At 42.4% G+C, this 23,747-nt stretch overlaps 1 protein-coding gene across 2 annotated transcripts in view; it reads left to right on the plus strand.

The window, feature by feature from the left end:
* Positions 1-410: 410 nt before the first annotated feature.
* The window catches only part of KIF20B (kinesin family member 20B), a 109,999-nt gene continuing 86,662 nt past the window's right edge, over positions 411-23,747 (plus strand). Inside the window, exons 1-11 of one of the 2 annotated variants that reach the window (XM_075935117.2) lie at positions 412-737; positions 7,405-7,561; positions 8,393-8,479; positions 8,619-8,738; positions 8,960-9,098; positions 12,391-12,575; positions 15,297-15,351; positions 20,758-20,952; positions 22,393-22,504; positions 23,038-23,109; positions 23,200-23,346. In XM_075935117.2, coding sequence (XP_075791232.2) covers positions 7,406-7,561; positions 8,393-8,479; positions 8,619-8,738; positions 8,960-9,098; positions 12,391-12,575; positions 15,297-15,351; positions 20,758-20,952; positions 22,393-22,504; positions 23,038-23,109; positions 23,200-23,346 — 1,268 coding nt within the window. In that variant the 5' untranslated portion in view covers positions 412-737; position 7,405. Of the gene's footprint in view, positions 738-7,404; positions 7,562-8,392; positions 8,480-8,618; positions 8,739-8,959; positions 9,099-12,390; positions 12,576-15,296; positions 15,352-20,757; positions 20,953-22,392; positions 22,505-23,037; positions 23,110-23,199; positions 23,347-23,747 lie in introns of both variants that reach the window. The other variant, XM_075935118.2, reaches the window with a different exon arrangement.

Genomic DNA, 23,747 nt, shown 5'->3' on the forward strand with positions numbered 1-23,747 from the left:
AGGACAGACCCAGCAAAACTGGGAGATATGGTCAATGTACATAGTGGCTACTGCTAAACTATAGTAAACTGCCACACTCAACCAGCCAAATAGCCACACTGTTCAAGCCATCTAGCTACACTCAGCTGGCCACATGACTACATGTGACTAGTGGCCAGTGTGCTGGACGCAATGGTGCTAGTGCTGCGTGTGTATCTCCCCGCCTCTGTTAGTTCCACAACCCGCATCTGACCAAGGGGTCAGGAAAGGGGAGCCCCAAACAAACCTGTTAGCCTTCGAGGTGGCTCAGGACTCCTTGTGATGGGAAATACGGTCACCTCCCGCCCTCACAAATAACTGGCCCCCTGTTCCCCGCCCCGCGAGCGCCTAGCGAGCCAGGCTGCCCCGCTCAGCGCTCTCCAGCAGAGGGAGCCTTCCCTTCCCATGCGAGGCCGCATCTCCTCCCCATCCCCGCGCCGGGCGGCCAACCAGGCTAAATTCCTCCCGGCGGAGGAGCCGAGGGCTCCGCAGAGGCCGGAGCAAGGAGCGGGCCCGGCAGCCTCCCGCAGCCCACCGGCCACTGGACGCCCCAGGCGCAGACGCGCCACTTCCCCTCAGCCGCGCGTAGGCCCCCACCCGCCCCTCCTGCTCCCATGGTGCCGTGCGGCAGAGCGCCGCCATTGGGTGGATTTGAAAAGGGACCGCGGCTGAGGCGCTGTTGCCGGTAGAGAGAGCGAGGGCAGGCGGGGGTCCGGCAGGTGAGTGCGCGCCGCGGGGCTCGGCCCTGGCTTAGGGCTCGCGAGCCAAGTTGCGGAGGCGCTCGGGGAGGCGCGGGGCTCGGGGCGCTGCGGCTGCAGGGGCAAGGTAGCGAGTTGCGGCGGCAGTTTACCCGGGGCTGGTCTTTTGTTGTTGCCTGCTTGGCCTGTGCACGCCTGTAGTTTGAACTCTGCTGGCGGAGGATGGGTCCTCGACCCGTCTTCGTGTGGGCCTGGCCGGGTTATTGTGGTGGGATCCTGGGACAGCAATTGTGGGGAAACCCACCTGTCCGTAGCCTGTAGCTTCCCGGGTTCTAAGTGCCGTTTCGTCCGCAGGCTTCACGCGTTTATTTGCAGAAAGTAACCACGGCTCTCCCTAAGCTCAGCTTCCAGCCAAGTGTGCCCAGGGAGAGAAGGCCTCTTCTGCACTGGGGATTAGGCCTGGTTTCGATTATTATCAAGGCTATCCCATTGGAAACCCTGTGTCAGTGGAAAAATAGCCATTCACCAATGGTCCTTACTGAGGTTAAATAGGGGGAAAGGGGCTTACTCTTCTTGGGCTCAAGTATCAGAGCTGTGTTAGTCTGAATCTGTAAGAACAACGAGAAGTCCCAGGGCATCTTATAGAGCAGGCATGTCCAAAGTCCGGCCCGCGGGCCAATTGCGGCCCGTGTTCCGGTTTAATACGGCCCCCCGGGTAATTTGGCAATATCTATCTTTTATGGCCCCCAACAAATCCATATGTATTGAGATGAATACATTGTAAAATCTCAGTTCATGTCAGTTGGTCTAAATCAGTTATAAATATATTTGGACACAACATGTATACTTGGTGTTATGTTCCTGTTCATATTTTTTGAACTTAAAAGTTGACAGACAACCTTTATTACCAATAATATGTAATGTACTTTACAATGTTCCTGACATATATTTCAGCTTCCTGGATTTTTTTTTTCATCTGGCCTTCAGATATGAAAGGCAGAGTGATTAACACCTGTTTAGATTTGTCATCCATGTGACAAAATGAAAAGTATGCCATTTGCAATAAACTTTGCATAAAATAGTTAATTTGCATTTAATTTTAATGGTTCAAAGAATGTCAGGCAAAATGGTCGGCCCTCACGCATGTTCACTTCATCAAATCTGGCCCTCTTTGAAAAAAGTTTGGACACCCCTGTTATAGACTAACACACGTATTGGAGCATAAGCTTTCATGGGCAAAGACCCACTTTGTCAGATGCACACAGTGGAAATTCCAGAGGCAGGTATTAATATACGGGCATAAGAAAAAAGTTCCATGAAGAGTAGGGTTAGAGATAACACGGTCAAGTCAGTCAGGGCGATGAGGCCCACTTCTAGCAGCTGATGTGGAGGTGTGAATACCAAGAGTTGAGAAACTTCTTTTGTAGTTGGCTAGCCATTCACAGTCTTTGGTTTTGACACTATCAGTTTAGAATTCAATTAGCTTTGCAGGGCTACTTGTGTGGAACCACAGGCAATTGCCCTATTTGCTGCTCTCCAAGGCAGGAGTAGTTGTGCCATTGGAGACGGGGGGGGGGGGCATGGCATTTTTACAACATGTTGTGGGAAGCCTACAAAAGAAAAAGGTTGAAGGCCCCTGTCCTACAGCCACACAGAGTTCCTATCTTAAGCTACTAATTAAGTTTAAGGCACACTAGTTTGTGTCCAAACTAACAAATGTAGATGATGTGAGAGCATAATTTTGAGACTGTTAAAGCTTTTAATATCTAGGTCAAAAAAGAGATCCATAGGTAACATCTATTACCAGCTAACTGTCAATTAAATAGAATACTGTTTTATTCAATAGTTGTGCACTCTTTATCCTTAAAATTGCAGTGGACGTGGCTTTGAGACTGTCACAGCACAGGTATATTTCATTCTGGTAGTAGATTCAGTTTTTAGGTTAGTATGTGTTGTGTATGTTGTTGAAGCCCTAATAATACTTTGAGTCAAGTTCTGCCCAGACTTAAGCTCCATGCAAACCTCTTCTCACATAGTTAGTACTGAACAGGTAGAAATTGGGGCAGAAATTGACCATGAATCTTGCATAGCTCGCTTTGGGTACGTCTAGACTACATGCCTCTGTCACCAGAGGCATGTAGATTAGGCTACCTGACATGGGAAAATGAAGCAGCGATTTAAATAATAATAATTGCCGCTTCATTTAATTTAAATGGCTGCCACACTGTGCCGATCAGCTGTTTGTCAGCATAGTGAGGTAGTCTGGACGCGCGGGGGTCGACATCAAAGGCATTTGTTGACCTCTCAGGTATGCCTCCTTCATTTTCCTATGTCGGGTAGCCTAATCTACATGCCTCTGGTGACAGAGGCGTGTAGTCTAGATGTACCCTCAGTCTGTAGCTCTTGAAACCCCTTACAAAGCTGGGCAAGTATTATTTGTGTTTTACAGGTAGGTGGATGAGGAATACTGAGGCTTGATTTACAATGCAGAGTTAGGTTCATGTAAGGCAGCTTACATCAACCCCTTATGTCAGTGTCTACACTGCAGCCTTGCTCTTGCTAGTATAAGTGTCCTGCTGTATTGACATACTTGCTACACCTCCATGAGAAGTGTAGCACTTATGTTCGTGTAGTTAGGATGTCACAGTGTCCATGTAACACTACCATGTAGTTAGTCTATAAGGTGCCACAGGACTCCTCGTCGCTTTTACAGTGTCCATGTAACACTCTCGAATGTTGGGCTGCATGTGGCTCAGCGCACAGTTGTGGCCCAGATGTGAGCACTAAAAAATGTCTGGTGGGGTCTGGGCTGCCTGGTGGGGAAGGCTCTGGGTCTCTGACACCTGGTCTGTATATGGAGCTCTGCTCCTGGTCCAACTCTGGAGGAGTCTTAGGGGTCTAAAATGAAATGTGGGGGAGGGCATTGTGGTTCTCAACCTGCTGTCCGCAATGATCAATAAGTTGAGAACTACTGATATAAACAATTCATTATTGACATTGGCGGTTGGCTGTCATTCTTGTCAGTTTCATAGTGCTGCTCTGCCATACCAGGCTCGCAGTTGGAGCTGTGAAATTGACAAGACTGGTAGGCTACCTACTATGAAATTATGGCTGGTATCTGAATCACAGTCCCTCTCTCCCCAAAAGCTCACAGCTGGGTATGGGGCTCACGCAGCCGAAACCCCTGCTCTCCACCCTACAGTGACAGCCCAAGCTTTGACCCCCCCCCTACAACAGGGAACCTTCAAGCCTTCCTTGTCGATTTCATAGATTCAGCTGTGAGCTTCTCTTGAGCCTGAGGCATTTATAAAATCGACAAGAAAGTCTGGTAGGCTCTATGCTGTGAACATTAAACCATGGTCACAGCTCAGGGCTGTCACTCCAGTTAACTAATTAAGCAGGATTTTACATCCTTATGCCTACCTACAAGTGATCTTGTTCAGGAAGACTGCTGGAGTTTGGTGGGGTAGGGGAGGGGAGAAGATAAATTGGGATCTGATGAGGGAGTTGGTTTAGCGCAGGCATGTCCAAAGTCCGGCCCGCGGGCCAATTGCGGCCCGTGTTCTGGTTTAATACGGCCCCCCAGGTAATTTGGCAATATCTATCTTTTATGGCCCCCAACGAATCCATATGTATTGAGATGAATACATTGTAAAATCTCAGTTAATGTCAGTTGGTCTAAATCAGTTATAAATATATTTGGACACAACATGTATACTTGGTGTTATGTTCCTGTTCATATTTTTTGAACTTAAAAGTTGACAGACAACCTTTATTACCAATAATATGTAATGTACTTTACAATGTTCCTGACATATATTTCAGCTTCCTGGATTTTTTTTCATCTGGCCTTCAGATATGAAAGGCAGAGTGATTTAACATCTGTTTAGATTTGTCATCCATGTGACGAAATGAAAAGTATGCCGTTTGCAATAAACTTTGCATAAAATAGTTAATTTGCATTTAATTTTAATGGTTCAAAGAATGTCAGGCAAAATGATCGGCCCTCACGCATGTTCACTTCATTAAATCTGGCCCTCTTTGAAAAAAGTTTGGGCACCCCTGGTTTAGCTGCTGTGGCAAGGAGTGGATCTGGCCAGCAAGAAGGCATTTTTCTGAGTATGGCCCCCCACAGCCTAATGAGGAGAGGCAAGGCTGCTTGTATGAATTGCCCTTGTGCATTCAGCAGAGAGTACTAGAGTGTATGATGGGGTGGATTATAACAAGTCAGCTAACCAACTCCAAGGGGAGTTGGGGCTGGTGCCTGTGAGCATTGAGAAGATGCTGCCTCAGCTAGGAGCACAGACAGTTAGGTAACTGCCCGGACCACCTTGTTACAGGGCTTGTGGTCAAGCAAACTCCACCAAGCCCTGAGATATGCCTGCCCACACAGGCTTTTCCCTTGGGACTCCAGCCTGAGAGGCAGCTATGCCACATGCTAGGGTGCACTGAAGGAGGAAAGGCAACAAGGAGGAAAGACAGTGCTTCCAACAAGCATTCAAGGGTATTCTCCTTGGCCTGGGAGTTTGCACAGCACCCCACACCCTCATCTGACTCCAACACTCGGTCCAGCTTGGTGCTCCCTTCCGGTGACAGTAATCTGCACTCCTGGCTGGAACCATGTTGGGATGTAGGCAGAAGTCCTCTTCTGCACCCAAATTCCCTCCCAGAGTTTGCACATCTCATGGCCTTCTGCTCCCAGATCTCTTGGTCCTGGCCCTTACTCCCTGTCCCAGCCCAGTGAAAGTGAGTGAGGGTAAGGGAGAGCCAAGTGATAGAGAAAGGGGGCAATGGAGTGGGAGGGTGGGGCTTGGGGACTAGGCTTATTGGGTAGTTGAGTCACTACTTGACTAGTTCCCCCTGTCCCCCTCCCTTGCTGCCTCTGTATCAGAGGCACCAAGGGGAGGGGAGCAGGAGCTGATGCTGGGGGGAGTTGGCTTAAAAGCCGGTTCCGTGGGGGGGGGGTAGAGTCTCAGTGGGGGAAATGGCATGAGCGGGGACTGCTTCAGTCCTCTCTTGCATGAGTTCCCAGCTGCACCTCTTCCTTTGAAATGTACAAGAGCCATGGGCAGCTCTTGTATGTTTCAAAGGGATAGTGAGCACCCCTCTTATTGGCTAATTGATGGAAATTCCAATGATTACTTCATTAGCTGATTAATAAAAATTTAACATCCCTATTCTGAGTTACTCTGACATTTAAAAAATGCTCTTAGGCATAAAAAAGTTGGAGACCATTGTATTAGGGTGACCATATTTCCCTAGGCTGAATATGGGATGCCTGGTAAAATAATTCCTATTCAAGTAAGTTAAATGGCAGTCAATCAGAACTGTGTAGTACAAACATTCAAGTTAACTTTTAAGTTGACTGAGCCCCTCTAAAAAGAAATATTGAATAGTTTAAGTATTTACCATTTTATGCCTGGAGTCTTGAAGGTTTGCATGGGGAGAGGTGATGCACAAACTCACTCCCATGCACCCAACTCTCCTTGTCCAGGGCTCTCCGCCCTCATGCCAGGCTGGGCCCCTAGGATGGACCCACCTCACCTCATACCTGGCACAGTCTTGAGGCAACGTGGGAAGCATGCAGAGTCATGGGCCACCTCTCACTAGATTTCTGTGAGGGTTCACACGAGAACATGGTCAGTGAATGGAGCCAGAGAGGTGGCGCAGTAGGAGAAGGTGTCTAGGGCACAGAGCAGCCCTGCACTGCCTAGGGACAGGACTTAGGGCAGGAGCAGCATATGAAGGGGACTGATCCCCTCACTCGGAGAGGAAGGGAAGTGGACAGTTGTGGAGCCTGCGGGGGCAGGGCTCAAGCAGATTGGAAATAGCTTCCTTACCATCACTCCAGAGTTTGGCTGAGGGGCAGAGAAAAGTTGTAGTACTCATGGACTGCGTCTAGACTGGCAAGTTTTTCTGCAGAAGCAGCTTTTGCGGAAAAACTTGCCAGCTGTCTACACTGGCTGCTTGAATTTCCGCAAGAACACTGACGATCTCATGTAAGATTGTCAGTGTTCTTGTGGAAATGCTATGCTGCTCCGGTTCGAGCAAAAGCCCTCTTTGCAAATGCTTTTGTGCAAGAGGACCAGTGTAGACAACGCAGTATTGTTTTGTGCAAAAAAGCCCTGATGGCGAAAATGGCGATCGGGGCTTTCTTGTGCAAAACCGTGTGTAGATTGGCACGGACGCTTTTCTGCAAAAAGTGCTTTTGCGGAAAAGCGTTCGTGCCAATCTAGACGCTCTTTTCCGCAAATGGTTTTAACAGAAAAACTTTTCCATTAAAAGCTTTTGTGGAAAATCATGCCAGTCTAGACATAGCCATGGTGTATTGGTAGGCTGTTGGTGAACTGAATGATCTGGTCAGGAGCTGGTTCTCTGCACAGTGCTGGGAGCAGGATGCAGTCTTTTGGGGGAAGAGCAGGATATGGAAGAGCAGCAAGGGTGTGAAGGGGCACAGCAGGGAGAGGACAGTGAGGGGGGAGCATGTAAAGGGCCAATGGGTGGGCAACAGAAGTAACATAACCAGCCCCTATGTACCAGCCACTGCAGTTAACTAGACCTAGTAAGCATTGCTGGTTAAGGGTGATGCTTACTGGTTAACGTTCTAAAAATATAAATTTGTATTAGGTTGGTTTTTCATGTCTTTAGGCATGCCATGCTATTTAAATTGTTTGCTTTATTTTTGCAGAATGGAACCAGTTGTAGGTAAAGCAACAATTGTAAGACCATCCTATATCGCTAGTGTTGAGCTGCCTCCAAGAAGTGGGCCAATAAATGTTGAGGACCTCAGAGCAGACCTCTCAGATGAATTTTCCCTGGTTTCTTCATTCTTGGATATAAGCCAGGTGATGATGATGAACAGTCTACTTTGTTAATTTAAATTATTTGAACAATGAAACATCTATATGTCCTGTTTCTTTTAATGATAAAGCAAGCTGTATAAATAAGAGGGAGAACTTTTAAATTAGATGCTATAATAATGTGTAATAGTAATTAATTACTATAACAATGTATTCCTCTATTTGTACCTTCACCATCTTATTATTGTGAAGTTTGTGATTTAAGTTTATCAGAAAAATACTTTAATTATAAGTATTCCTTCGTATTAGGCCTTTCACAGCATCTGAAAAAGAAAATGTATTATAAGCGGCTAACTAATGTCACCAGAGGCAGAGAAATTCATAGACATCTGTACATATGTATTGCTTGTGGCCTATTTGTTTTTCAGCTTATTGTGAAGTTCTACTTTGTTACACTCTATATAGATGACAACATCTTTTTGCTCTGTACTTTTGATATGAACACAAAGCAATAATTACAAACAATAATGTTCAGGAAATGTTGACAGAATCTACAGTCAATTTCTGCATTACTAGAGCATGGCAGGAGATCATTCCCATACGATCCTTTGTATGCTAGTGGCCTTTAGTTTCAATTACAACTTGGCCTAAACTGAATAGCATAGCTTGTATGCCACAAGAAGTGGTTCTAAATATCTTATAAGGAAATTAAGGTGAATTTCTAGGAAGGCCAAAGCACTTGTATGAATTATAGTGTGTGCATGTGTGGGCAGCCTGAAATAATTAGTATTTAATAACCTACTTTGTTAATTATCAAGCTAAGAATATGACCAATGCTATTAATTGAAGGTGTGTCTTTTTTAATTTTATTTTTAGAGGAACAGTTTGAATTCCAAGGAACATATACAAGTTTGCCTTCGTATTAAGCCTTTCACAGCATCTGAAAAAGAAAATGAATCTCAGGTGTGTGTCTTCGTGTATTATGCTTTCATTGTATATTATGTTCTCTTTACAAAACTTTTTTTGTTAAGATACAAATGTACACTTTCTCTTTAAACTTAAACTCTCTCTCCTCCTCCCCCCCTTTTTTCTTTCTTTTCAGGACTGTGTTTCTATTCAAGACTCAACTAGCATTATATTGAAAGGCCCTAAGAATTCCATGATCTGTCGGTTGAGTGAAAAAAATGTAGGGCAGATGGTGCAGAAATTCACTTTTTCACGAGTAAGCAGATAATAATAATAAAAAAATTCATTTTGCAGTGTGAAAACTTGTTAAATCTTGCCATAACAACTTTTTAAAAATGCTTTTAAAACTGGAAATGTTTCATACATTTAGCTGATGGAAAAATTCCTAGATGTAAATTTCTTCAGCTCTCTTCCCCTGCCTTGGTCCTTTTTAAAAACAAATGAAGGCCATATAAACTCCTTCTTGCTAATACTTAGGTATTTGGACCTGAAACAACTCAGGAAGAGTTCTTTGACGGTACTGTGAAACAGCCAGTACAGGACTTCTTGGAGGGACACAATCGTCTTATATTCACTTATGGTGTGACAAATGCTGGAAAAACCTACACATTTCAAGGTACTATTAACACTTTTTTGAACCATGAATTTATAAAAATCTGTGGGTATGTCTACACTTGCACCCTCTTTTGAGAGAGGGATTCGAATGAAAACATTTGAAATGGCAAATGAAGCCGATATTTAAATATCCCGTGCTTCATTTTTATATTTGCGTTATAGTGCTATTTCAAAATAGCGCCATTTCGAAATAACAGATGCTGTTAAGACATTTTGAGAGAGAACCCTTCTCTCGAAATAACTGGTAAACTTCATTGTCTGAGGAATTAAGGGTTATTTTGAGAGAGGGGTTACTCTCAAAATAACCGTGTCTTAACAGCATCTGTTATTTCAAAATAGCGCTATTTTGAAATAGCGCTATAACGCAATTATGCAAATGAAGCGGGAGATATTTAAATCCCAGCTTCATTTGCAATTTCAAATGTCTTCATTTGCATCCCTCTTTCGAAAGAGAGTTCAAGTGTAGACATATCCTGTGTGTTCAAGCTTCTAAACTTTAAGAATTCTAATACTATAGAGTGCCTTTTAGTTAGAGGTCATGAATGCCAAGTGCTTGTGGAAGACGGGGTGAGAAACAATAATGCAGATAAGTGGAGTAAAATGTCTTCTAGAGTGCTTTGCCAGCACACATGAATCCTTGCATTTTGCTCTAATTAGAGTTTTCTGAGCAAAGACTCTGTTAGTCAGATTGTGACACAAGTGTTACAGTTTGAGACTTAGACCAATTGCCCCAGAGATCACGTCTTTAAGCAGTGCGCGTTTTGGTTTTGGTTTTGTTTTGTTAAAAAAAAATATGCCAGTATTCCAGGGGAAAAGTTGTTGAGTTCTGACTGGAGGTGCCGGTACTGCGTACTGGGCAGTACCATCACAAAAAAAGCACTGTCTTTAAGTATCTTCTGTCCGGAGGCAGTGCACTTCACCTTTACACGCAGCACTTAGCAAATGTATTAGGAAAGGGGCTATAGTGGGTAAGCCTCCCTCCTTGGGCAGGTAAGTAAAAGATGCTGTGACCCCAGATGTCCTTAGTTTGATAGTTAATATTATGGTCCTATTTTCTCCCTTCGGTTACTGGATTACATGATCATCCCCACTAATCTCTGAATGATCATGCCCAAAGGCATATGTGGAGAACAACAGAAATAGCTGCAGTGATATGTAATTTGGTTTGCCTGCTTGATTCTGTGTGACAACACAGAATCAATTGAAAAGCTTGGTTAGGAAGAGCAAGCAGGAAAAAAAACAAACTATAGTTAGTAGGGATGTTTGAGTGTAAATGACTAACCATTTATCTGATAAGTGGGTGGGCAAGGACTGGTGGCTCCACTCCTGGGGAGGAGACTTCACTGTGGGCAGCTGTGTAGTTGCTGAGATTTTCAGTGGTTAAACGGTACCCTAATACATGATTTTTACCATCCCTAATAGTTAGAAGATCTCTCGGGATGAACAACTTTAAGGGAATAATGGGAGGGCAATCAAGTGGGGGGAAAAGCCCTTTCCAGGCACCAGCAAAAAGATACAATTGTATTTTCCGTGCCAGAGTCTAGAGATCAAAAGGACCATAAACAGTTTGCTAACTTTTGAATTGTGGGGTCACCAGCAGCACTTGGCACATAGATGCTTCTAGTGAGACACAGGTGGAGAATGCAGGAGGGCAGTCTGTCTGCCTGAGGAAAAGGATGGGGTTGTGGGTAGGAGGGAGAGGATCTGGGTTAAGTGGAACCATAAATTTCTAAGGAAAGGATAAGGTGTAAGACCATATATGTAAATTCTTTTGTTCGAGTGCTTGCTCATGTCCATTCCATGTAGGTATGTGCACATAGCGTTCACATGTCGTCGGAAATGTTTCCCTTAGCAGCACCTGTTGAGCCAGCAGGGGATCCCTCTGGAGTGGCACTGGTATACTGGCCAACATATACCTCTGCTGGTCCTCCATCCCCCAGTTCTGCTCCTGAAGGTCATTGGAATATGTTCTTGCTCTTAAGTGACAAGTGCCCTTCAGGAGTTAACTCCTCATTAAATTCTTTTGTTCCTGTTGATCAGTTTGGCTTTATCTGTTCCTAATTAGTTGCTAAGTGCTGTTTCCTTAGTGTTAAGTACTGTTAGTGTTAAGGGCTCTGGAAGAATAACAGTTACAAGGTAAGTAACCATTCTTTCTCTTAACCCAGTGCTCTCCAACCTTTTTAAGCACAAGATCACTTTTTGAATTTAAGTGCAATCCGAGATCTACCTCAAACCCAAATATTTTTGCCTCCCCTCCTTTGTGCCCTTTCTCCGAGACCCCGCCCCTGCTCACTCCATCCTCACTTCCTCCCCACCCTCCCTCACTTTCACCAATCTGGGGCAGAGGATTTGAGGTGCAGGCTCTGGTCTTGGATTAAGGGATTTGGTACAGGCAGTTGGGGTGCCAGAGGAGATTCTAGGTGCAGGCTCTGGGAGGATGTTTGGATGCAGAGGTGCTCAGGGCTAAGGCAGAGGCTTAAGATGTAGGACGGGGTTCATGACTGGGGTAGTGTTTTGGGATGTGGGCACCAGATAGACCCTGCTTACCTCAGGTGGCTCTTGGGTGGTGGTACAGTGGCAGGCTCATCTCGGTTCTGGCCCTGCACCACTCCCAAACTCCATCTCAAGTCCTGCCCCCTCTCTGCTCTGTGGAAATAGGATACAGCGTAGGAGAGGGGGCATCTTAACATAAGCACCCTCCTCCCCCTCTCCTGCCCTGCATAGAAAGCAGAGGCTCCTGAGGGGTCAGCTCCAAAGCAAAGGGCAGGAGATGCGCAACAGTCTGTGGGGAGCAGCTGAAGTGCTGGGCTTGATAACCTGTTGGCCAAACAAGTTAGGATCCCATCAGAGGCCCCAAGATCTACCAGTAGATCCCAATCAACTGGTTGGTTACCACTGTCTTAACCTTTTTATCCATCTGAAGATACAGTCTGAGACACATAATTTTTCTGTCTTGAAAAAGTTTGAGTTGCTTTAATCTGTCCCTGGTCAGTCTATTGGCCAGGCATTTTGCAAGTGCCTAATACAATTGGACTTGTTGGGTTAACACAGTTGGAAACAAGGGGATAGCAACCCAGATGGTGAGCTTCAGGGGAGTGAAACCTGTTACCTGAGGGCTGCATGTGAGGACTACAAAGGTATTTAATACGCAGTCATGATGGCATGTGAGAGGGAATGACTCATCCTTCCTTTCTACTACCTGAAGGGCCACATGAGAGTTTAATGTATTCATCAATGTCTTGCTTTCCAAGAGCATGCAGGGCCTTAATATAGATCTTGTATCTTGATTACAGGGACAGAAGATGATGTTGGTATTCTGCCAAGAACTATGAATATGTTGTTTAAAAACATTCATGGCAAACTGTATCCAGAAATGGATTTCAAACCCATTCGATGTAGAGATTACATACGGCTGACTAAAGAACAAGCGAGAGACGAAATTGCTGTTAAAAATTCAGTGCTTCGTCTAATGAAAGAGGTACAAAAAACCCTCTGGTATATCACACGTATATTCTGTGTATATACACTGCGGTGTGTATATTGACTGTTGATTGAGAGTTGGTTGGAAAAATATTTAAACCTGTTGCCTATTTATTTCATTTGGTGAACCCCTAGTTTTTGTGTTTTGAGCAGGTGGTACTAACACTATTTTACTTTCCCCGTGGCATTCATGTTTTTATATAACTCTGTGATCAGCTTAATCATCTTTTCCAGACTGAAAAGTCCCAGTGTTATTTACCCCTCCTCATACGGAAGGTGTTCCATACCCCTAATAATTTTTGTTGCCCTTTTCTGAACCATTTCCATTTCTGGTATATCTTCTTTTTGAGCTGGGATGACCACATCTGCCCACAGTATTCAAGACATGGGTGTACTATGGATTTACATAGCGGCAATATAATAGGATATTTTCTGTTTTATCTATTCCTTTCTTAATGCTTCCCAACATTGCTTGCTTTTTTTGACTGCCACTGTATACTGAATGGATGTTTCTTCCACTAAGATTCTGGGTTGGCCAATATGGTGTCGGTCTAGACTCTATGGATAGCAAACAGGTTTTTGGCTCTGGCAGTGGAGTCAGTTTCCCATATTTAATTAAACTACTTCTTTGTACCCTGTGTATGATTTGTGAAATGTGCAATGATATCTAATACTATACAGGAACTTTACAGTGTTGCAAAGTTGAAGGAGATGTAAAATTACCTCTGATAAAAATGCTCTGGAATATAGCCACTGTAATTAAGGAACAGTATTTTAAGCGTAGATTTTTTTTTTTAAAAATAAACTAAGAGGTATCTTATACAGTTCACAATCTATAGACTAAGGGTATGTCTAGACTACAGCCTTTTGTCAACAGAGGCTTTGTCGACTAGACTAGAGCCAGTTCTGTCGATAAAGCAAGCCGTTTTGTCTACATGAGTGTAGATACAAAGGACAGCGTAGATGCAATAACGCCTTCTGTTGACAGAACTCTGTCAACACAAGGCGTTATTCCTTGTAGAATGAGGTTTACCACCATCGACAAAACTGCCGAGTTCTGTCGACGTTATGTCAACAGAACTCGGCAGTAGTGTAGACGCAGGTATAGTTTTTGTCAACCAGACCACTTTTGTTGACAAAACCCTGTAGTCTAGACATACTCTAAGTGAAAAATCTACATAATTTAAACAGTCTAGTGCTTCTGAGCTTTTAATGAGATGAGAAAGGTACTCTCAAGATTCCAGCTAGGTTTCTGTGCATTAGAAACTTGTAATTGCATTTTAAAGATGTCTGTCTTTATGGGTGCCTATATGTCAGTCTGCACCTAACAAATTTTGAATACTTTAGAAATGTTCATATGTTTTTGTTTTTAATCTGGGTTGGGAGCAATTAACTGGGTAGAAAGGTTGGTGAAGGAGAGAAAGTAGAATAGTCTGAGTAGGCTTGTAATCCATGCTTAGTGGTTGAATCTTGGCCCCACTGAAGTCAGTAGAAACATCCATTTTATATTAGGGACGTTAAAATGGTTAACCAGTCAAACAATAGTGCTTAACTATTTAACAATCTTAACCCGCTACCTGACCTGTCGGCCCCAGAGTTAACTGGTAAGGGCCAGTTAACCAGTAAGTATACCAGTAACTGGTCAACAGCCCTAATTTATGTCTGTAGGGCCAGGATTTTGCCTGTTGTGCATAAAAATAAAATTTATCGTTGACGTTTCAGTGATATAATCACTTGGATTTTGTGGCTATTGCATGAATCAGTTGATGGGAATCTCATCTTGTCATGGGCATTGTTTCCCTATAAAGAACCTGATTTTTAATACAATTTCTTCTGAAGGTGCACTTTACTTGTTTATGATTCTTGGTAGATGAATTCCATCTCTGCTATTTGCAGGCATACTGTGTGTGTGTGTGTGTGTGTGTGTGTGTGTGTGTGTGTGTGTGTGTGTGTGTGTGTGTGTTTTTGTTTAAAAAAAAAACTGGATATTGAAAGTATACAAATGCTTGAAAATATTAGCAGTAAAAATTCCTTTTCCTTTAATTTAGAAATATAAGTTTAGTAAAAAATAGTACCCCATAGTCTTTGTAATCTTAATGTTTTTGTTTCAAGCTGAAATTAAAAAAAGACTTTAGCATGGCCTCTTAATGGCATATGTGACACAACTAGCTAGCTAAGCTTTTTACGTGAACATTCTTTTTTGTTGCTGTTCCAAGCATGTTAGTTTGACAAAGATGTCTGTTAGAAATTTGATGCTATTATCTAGTCTTGTGACGTGAACAGCCACAGGAAACTTCATGTGGCCAATAAACTTATGTTGGTGTACTGATAGAAATGTAGCCGTGTTAGTCTGGGGTAGCTGAAGCAAAATGCAGGACAATGTAGCACTTTAAAGACTAACAAGATGGTTTATTAGATGATGAGCTTTCGTGGGCCAGACCCACTTCCTCAGATCAAATAGTGGAAGAAAATAGTCACAATAGATCATAAAGATGTCATCGATGTACTGTAGGTAGAGAAGGGGTGAAAGGGGACGGGAACTGTTGGTGAAGTTGACTGGCCTTTTGTAGTCAGTAGTAGTATTACTAGTATTACTAGTATTAGTCAGTAGTATTACAAAAACGATCTGTTTGAATACCTAATTATTATGTTGACCATGACATAATAAAAACAGAAAATTAAGAAAAACCCGTTTGTTTCTTCTTTTGTCTTTGTATAGGTAGACTCTCAAAACAGCATTAATAATTACAGCAAAACTTCAGAATCATCTGAAGGTATGTTCTATATTAAAACTACTTAATTCTTGCCCTCACTTTAAGAGACTGGGGATCATTCTCTAGATCAGTGATGCACTTTGAGCCAATGTGTCTAGTAATTGAAAGTGTTTGTCATTGAACAGCTGCTCATTGGGATGAGAAACAAATTGGTCTAAATTAGTTTTTTGCAGATGGGTGTCATGGCACAAACTACTCCAACTGATAGGTTTGGCAGAAGCCAAAGATAAAATTGCTACAAAGACTGTAGTTCTTATCTAGGTCTGATTTAAGGGAGATTGCAGAATGGGATGTGGTTGTCAAAGGGGAAATTTGCCCTGCTAGTGGTAGTACTATTAAAATCATAGACCACTAGAACTGGAAGGGGCTTCGAGAGATCATCAAGACCAGTCTCCTACCTTCACCGCAGGACCAAGCAACCTAGATCATCCTTGGTAGATGCGTATCTATCTAGCTCTTAAATATCTCCAGTGATGGAGATTCCACAGCCTCCCTGGGCAATTTGTTTCAATGCTTAACTACCCTGACAATTAGAAAGTTTATCCCACTGCTCAACCTAAACCTCCCTTGCTGCAAATTAAGCCCATTGCTTCTTGTCCTATTATCAGGTTAAGGAGAATAATTTTTCTCCCCCCCCCATCCTTGACACTCTTTTAGGTATTTGAAAACGACTATCATATCCTCTCTCAAGTCTTCTCTTTTCCAAACAAACTCAGTTTTTTCAATCTTCCATTTTTAAGTCATGTTTTCTAACCATTAATCATTTTTGTTGCTCTTCTCTGGATCTTCTCCAGTTTTCCACATCTTTCCTGAAATGTGGTGCCCAGAACAGGACACAGTACTCCAATTGAGGCCTAATCGGAGTAGAGTGGAAGAGTTATTTTTGTGTCTTGCTCACAACACTCCTGTTAATGCATCCCAGAATCATGTTTGCTTTTTTGCAAGTGTCACACTGTTGACTCCTGTTTAATCTGAGTTCGAGTTAGATCCTTTTCTGCAGTACTCCTTCCTAGAAAGTCGCTTCCCATTATGTATGTGTGAAACTGTTGCCAAGTGGAAGGAACTTTGCATTTCTCCTTATTAAGCCTCATCCTATTTATCTCCGACAATTTATCCGGATTACCCAGATGATTCTGAATTATGACCCTATCTTCCAAAGCACTTGCAACTCTTCCCAGCCGTTCCAATCCCCTAATAATTATTATTGCCCTTTTTTGAACTTTTTCCAGTGCCACAATATCATCTTTGAGATGAGGTACCCACGTCTGTATGCTTTATTCAAGGTGTGGGTATACCATGGATTTATATAGAGGAAATAAGATATTCTCTGTCTTATTCTCTATTCCTGAGTGGAAGTTTTCAGAGAACTATCCACAATGACGCCAAGATCTGTCCAAGTGGTAACAGCTAATTTAGTCCCTATGTCTGTATAATAATATTCTGTTTTTTTTTTTTAAATGGAAGATTGAAAAAATTATAGAATCATAGGACTGGAAGGGATCTCGAGAGGTCATAGAGTCCAGCCCCCCACCCTCAAGGCAGGACCAATTTCCATCTACGCCATCCCTGACAGATGTCTATCTAACCTGTTCTTAAGTATCTCCAGAGAGGGAGATTCCACCACCTCCCTTGGTAATTTATTCCAATATTTGACCACCCTGGCAGTTAGGAATTTTTTCCTAATGTCCAATCTAAACCTCCCTTGCTGCACTTTAAGCCCATTACTCCTTGTCCTGTCCTCAGAAACCAAGAGGAGCAAATTTTCTCCTTCCTCCTTGTGACACCCTTTTAGATATTTGAAAACTGCTATCATGTCCCCCCTTAATCTTCTTTTTTCCAAACTAAACAAGCCCAGTTCATGAAGCCTGGCTTCATAGGTCATGTTCTCTAAACCTTTAATCATTCTTGTAGCTCTGCTCTGTACCCTTTCCAATTTCTCCACATCTTTCTTGAAATGTGGCGCCCAGAACTGGACACAGTACTCCAGCTGAGGCCTAATTAGTGCAGAGTAGAGCGGCAGAATGACTTCACGAGTTTTGCTTACAACACACCTGTTGATACAACCTAGAATCATATTTGCTTTTTTTGCAACAGCATCACACTATTGACTCATATTCAACTTGTGGTCCACTATGACCCCTAGATCCCTTTCCGCCATGCTCCTTCCTAGACAGTCGCTTCCCATCTTGTATGTATGGTACTGATTGTTCCTTCCTAAGTGGAGCACTTTGCATTTCTCTTTATTAAACTTCATCCTGTTTACCTCTGACCATTTCTCTAACTTGCTAAGGTCATTTTCAATTATGTTCCTATCCTCCAAAGAAGTTGCAACCCCACCCAGTTTGGTATCATCTGCAAACTTAATAAGCGTACTCTCTATCCCAATATCTACATCATTGATGAAGATATTGAACAGTATGGATCCCAAAACAGACCCTTGCGGAACTCCACTTGTTATCTCTTTCCAGCAGGATTTAGCACCGTTAACAACAACTCTCTGACTAAGATTATCCAGCCAATTAGGGCCATGATAAGGTGGGTGCATATCTAAGTTATATTTGCCTAGTTTATCAATAAGAATATCATGCGAGACCGTATCAAATGCCTTACTAAAGTCTAGGTATATGACATCCACCGCTTCTCCCTTATCCACAAGGCTCGTTATCCTATCAAAGAAAGCTATCAGGTTAGTTTGGCATGACTTGTTCTTCACAAACCCATGCTGGCTATTCCCTATCACTTTATTACCTTCCAAGTGTTTGCATATGATTTCCTTAATTACCTGCTCCATTATCTTCCCTGGGACAGACGTTAAACTGACCGGTCTGTAGTTTCCTGGGTTGTTCTTATTCCCCTTTTTATAGATGGGGACAATATTTGCCCTTTTCCAGTCTTCTGGAATCTCCCCTGTCTTCCATGATTTTTCAAAGATCATAGCTAAAGGCTCAGATACCTCCTCTATCAGCTCCTTGAGTATTCTGGGATGCATTTCATCAGGACCTGGTGACTTGCTGACATCTAAGTTTCCTAAGTGATTTTTAACTTGTTCTTTGTGTATCCTATCTTCTAAACTTACCCTCTCTTTGCTTGTATTCACTATGTTAGGCACACCTCCAGACTTCTCGGTGAAGACTGAAACAAAGAAGTCATTGAGCATCTCCGCCATTTCCAAGTTTCCTGTTACTGCTTCTCCCTCCTCACTGAGCAGTGGGCCTACCCTGTCCTTGGTCTTACTCTTGCTTTTAATGTATTTATAAAAGGTCATCTTGTTTCCCTTTATGCCTGTAGCTAGTTTGATCTCATTTTGTGCCTTTGCTTTTCTAATCTTGCCCCTGCATTCCCGTGTTGCTTGCCTATATTCATCCTTTGTTATTTGTCCTAGTTTCCATTTTTTATATGACTCCTTTTTTTATTTTGAGATCATGCAAGATCTCCTTGTTAAGCCAAGCTGGTCTTTTGCCATATTTTCTATCTTTCCTACACAGCGGAATTGTTTGCTTTTGGGCCCTTAACAACGTCCCTTTGAAATACTTCCAACTCTCCTCAGTTGTTTTTCCCTTCAGTCTTGCTTCCCATGGGACCTTACCTACAAGTTCTCTGAGCTTATCAAAATCTGCCTTCCTGAAATCCATTACCTCAATTGTGCTGGTCTCCCTTCTACCTTTCCTTAAGATCATGAACTCTATTATTTCGTGATCACTGTCCCCTATACTGTCTTCCACTTTCAAGTTCTCAACTAGTTCCTCCCTATTTGTTAAAACCAAATCCAGAACAGCTTCTCCTCTGGTAGCTTTTTCAACCTTCTGAAACAGAAAGTTGTCTCCAATGCAGTCCAGAAACTTATTGGATAGCCTGTGCCTCGCTGTGTTAGTTTCCCAACATATGTCTGGATAGTTGAAGTCCCCCATCACCACCAAATCTTGGGCTTTGGATAGTTTTGTTAATTGTTTAAAAAAGGCCTCATCCACCTCTTCCACTTGGCTAGGTGGCCTGTAGTAGACTCCTAGCATGACATCACCCGCATTTTTTTTACCCCTTTTAGCTTAACCCAGAGACTCTCTACACAGCTATCTCCTACGTTCATCTCCACTTCAGTCCAAGTGCGTACATTTTTAATATACAAGGCAACCCCTCCTCCCTTTTTTCCCTGTCTGTCCTTCCTGCGCAAGCCGTACCCTTCCATACCAACATTACAATCCTGCGTCCCATCCCACCAGGTTTCTGTAATATCAATGATATCATAGTTGTATTTATTGGTTAGCAATTCCAGTTCTTCCTGCTTATTACCCATACTTGTCGCATTTGTATATAGACATCTAAGGTACTGATTTGATCTTGCCTCCTGTTGTGCCCTGACCCTCCTTTTCCTTGCCATTATAGGCAGTAGTCCCCCTCCCCATTTCCAACCCATCTCCCAGTCCCGCACATGCAGCACTTGCCTGTGGGCTTTGCTCACCTGTCCCCGTCGAACCTAGTTTAAAGCCCTCCTCACAAGGTTAGCCAGTCTGTGTCCAAACAAGGCCTTCCCGCTCCTGGAAAGGTGAACTCCATCTCTGCCAAGCAGTCCTTCCTGGAAGAGCACCCTGTGGTCAAGGAAGCTGAAGCCCTCCTGGCGACACCATCTTCGCAGCCAGGCATTCACCTCCAGAATGCACCTCTCTGCCCGGGCCCCTACCTTTGACAGGAAGGATCGAAGAGAATACCACCTGTGCTCCCAAAGCCCTGTAGTCACGCTTGATCCGCTCAGTGTCACACCTGGCAGTATCATTTGTGCCCACATGGATGAGTAGCATGGGGTAGTAGTCAGAGGGCCGGATAATCCTCGACAATGCCTCCGTAACATCTCGGATACGGGCCCCTGGCAGACAGCATACCTCTCGAGATGAACTGTCAGGGCGACAGATGGGCGCCTCCGTTCCCCTCAGAAGAGTCTCCAACCACCACTACCCTACGTTTCTTCCTCGCAGTGGTGGCAGGAGACTGCTCAACCTTGGTGGTGCAAGGCTTGGTCTCCTCCACTGTGGGGGGTGACTCCTTGTCTCCTGCAGAAAGTATAGTATAACGGTTATGTAACAACACATGTATGTTATGTAAATTACTGTTACACTGACAAGTTTTAAAGACGTTGGTATTAGAGTTCAGCTATATAATATCTACTTTAAAACTTGGTTTTAAAACCGATTATTACTGCTGAATCTAGGTAGATAGATTCCCAGTTGCGCAAAAGACAAGCATCTTACTCTCGTAAAGTAGTTTGATCGGAATCCAGTTTAATATTTTGTAATATCTAATTTGTCACTTCTGTGCTGATATGGTTCTAATGTGATTCTAATTAACTCAAGTTACATTGCTTTAAAGGCTTTATTTCAGCAGGGTATTTGTATAACTGAATAAATGTTTTGGCAGACTCAGAAGAACTGTTAAAAGAACCTGAACAATCTAACATGAGCATGGCAAGCTATATAAAATTTTCTGTTTGGATTTCCTTTTGTGAGATTTACAATGAGTGCATATATGACTTATTGATCCCAATGTCAAATGATAAGAAAAGAAGAGCGCTGCGACTTGCTCAAGACATCAAAGGCTGCTCTTACGTAAAAGGTAACTGAAATACTACTATTCGTTTGAATTTTTGGTGTATTCATCCTGTTGCCAGCATTGAAGAATGTAAACTAACTTTATAGTAGCTAGGAATGTCTTCACTTTGTATGTTAAGTCTGAGAAATCCATTTTGAATATGACAGTGTTTCCCAGCTTTCACTACCTCAAATTTAAAGGGCTTGTGCATGTGTGCATGTGAATGTGCTCTTCATTAGGAGGGCTTTCACAATGTTCCCCTGATTTCCAGGGTGCACTTCCTAGGGTCCTGTATCCATTCCCTAAATTTCCCTTTTAGAAAACTTAGGAAGAGTCTCTTGCCATGTAGTAGCTCTGTCTATATCTTGTAAAAGCTCAGCCTCACAATTATGATGGCTTCCCACAAGAAGGGAGCTATGTCTTTAAATCTCTCAGGCTAAATAATAAACAGAATTCCATCCAGGTCACAATGAGGCTGAGTTATTAATGGAAATTCTACAAGGGCTTGCTCTGACTTGCTTGCTTCCACGCCTAACCAGATCTGTTTAGAAGGCCCAGTAAAGCTTTATTTGTGAGTGTTGGGCGTGATGGTCTTGTGTGCTTTTGTCATCTCCTTTGTAAAGTATAGTTTCAGCCCCCAACAGTTTTTTTTTTTTTTTTTTTTTTTTTTTTTTTAAACTGCATTTAAAAAAACCTGGATAGTCCATGTCCGCTGACTCAGGCTTAAGGGATGTAGCTGTTCAGGCTGGAGTCTGGGTGCTAGATCCTGTGTGGTAGGAGGATATGTCTAACCATCTACATTGGAGTTAAACAGCACCTTTGCCCAAACCTCTTGAGCCCAAGTTAGTTGGCCTGTGCCTGCTGCAGGTTTCTAATTGCAGTGTAGGCCTACCTTAAAAAGCCAGTTAAACTGGCGTGCACATCACTTAGTTGCTACAGAGATTATAAACATGTTTCATAGAAGATCAGAAAAAATCTTACAGCCATGTTTTAGTATGTACTATTACATGGAAGATTATACAGTCTCAAGAATACAAGGCTTCCTAAAGTAAACCAAAAACAAACAGTAAAATTTGATCTAATCTTCCATTTTTTTCTTCCAACAGTCAAGCATTACTTGGCTGGTGCGGACTAATTTTGTGTGTTTTCTACATGTTTCTAGTTAATATGTTACAATCTTAATATTGCTTGAAGGTCTCTTGTGGTAGTTTCAGACACAGTGTGAGTTGTTTTTATTGTGTATAGAGTCAAAATACTGATGATTTATTTCAGTAAGACTGGTTCTATTTATTGCAAAGAGTTTAAGTGTGATACCCCCCCCCCACTTGTTTTTACACGAGGGCATGCTGAAGCAGAAGAACAGTCTAAACACAACTAATATTCTGTCGCAAATCAAGATGCATGTTTTAATTTATGCCCTACTAGCAAAGAAATTTAAAAGTAATCTTGGTGTTTCCTCTCAAGATCTGCAGTGGATTCAGATTTCTGATTCAAAAGAAGCTTTTAAACTTCTGAAGCTTGGGTTGAAGCACCAGAGTATTGCTTGCACAAAACTGAATACTTACTCCAGTAGAAGGTGAGAGAACTGTTGTTGGTATTGTTCAGTACAGGATCATAGAACACAAATAAGATGGCCAATTTTTTAAAATCTGTGGTGCTTACATTGATAGAGTCCAGACTTTTTAGGTTCTGGATTTGACCTACTTGAATAGTGAACAAAAACTGCAAGTTTTGCTCTAAAATTGACCTGCATAAGAATTAAACACCTTTTGCTGAAATATCTTCCTTGATGGGAAGGCATTTAGCTATTAGATTTGTTTGCTTTTCTATTCATTGTCTCACTTGAGGATGCAAAACAATATTGTGATTTTGGTAATTACTACAATGTTGGGTGTAGAGATAATTGCTCAACAAGCAAAATAGCAGACCAAAAAAGAGTGCATTTAGGTCTCAAGTGTATATTCTCATGCGCATGGGGTGTTGAGCTAAGTTAAATTTTCATGTTAGAATAATTTTATGATTGAAGATCTTTAACAGGCATTATAGAGACTAAAATATTTTGAACTAAAGTATTGAAATTAGACAATTTAAAAATTCTTTTTCTTTTAGTCACAGTATATTCACTGTTAAAATTTTAAAGATTGAAGATTCTGAAACTCCTCATGTAATACGAGTCAATGAGTAAGTAATTGTTTACTTGAAAGCAAACACTAATTTTGATTACATCGAAAACCTCTGGAAAGCATAATAACTATTATTCTGTATTTTCAGATTGGCACTTTGTGATCTTGCAGGTTCAGAAAGATATACCAAGACACACAACGAAGGTGATAGATTGAAAGAGAGTGGAAATATTAACACTTCTCTACTGATTCTAGGCAAATGCATCAATGCACTCAAGAACAGCCAACAGTCAAAGTAGGTGTTACTATATCTTTTAAATATTTGTGGCTTTATACAGCATGGAGCACGAATGTTAACTATAGTTATGGTGAAAAAGTAGTTGGATACATTTCCCAGACTCCTTAGCCCCAATGTGCCAAATTTCTGGGAAGTCTGATTAAACTCACTAAACCAGTACATTTTCAAAATACAGCCCTTAATTCACTTTTTCAGATATTTTGCTGTTCATTCTGATTATTCAAATTCCTACATACTTTTAAACTTGCCTAGTTCTCCATGACAACTGACTGATTTATTTGTAAACCAAGCTTTGTGGCAGAAAACCCTTACATTATTTCTCAGCTGTGCACTTTTCTGTGAAATATGCATCTTCTGATGGTACTTGTATATTGGATGCCAGGACCAGCATTAAGGTA

Source organism: Pelodiscus sinensis, chromosome 8 (genome assembly GCF_052426305.1).
Source record: "Pelodiscus sinensis isolate ZL-2025 chromosome 8, ASM5242630v1, whole genome shotgun sequence".
In the NCBI taxonomy this organism is placed as follows: Eukaryota; Metazoa; Chordata; order Testudines; family Trionychidae; genus Pelodiscus; species Pelodiscus sinensis.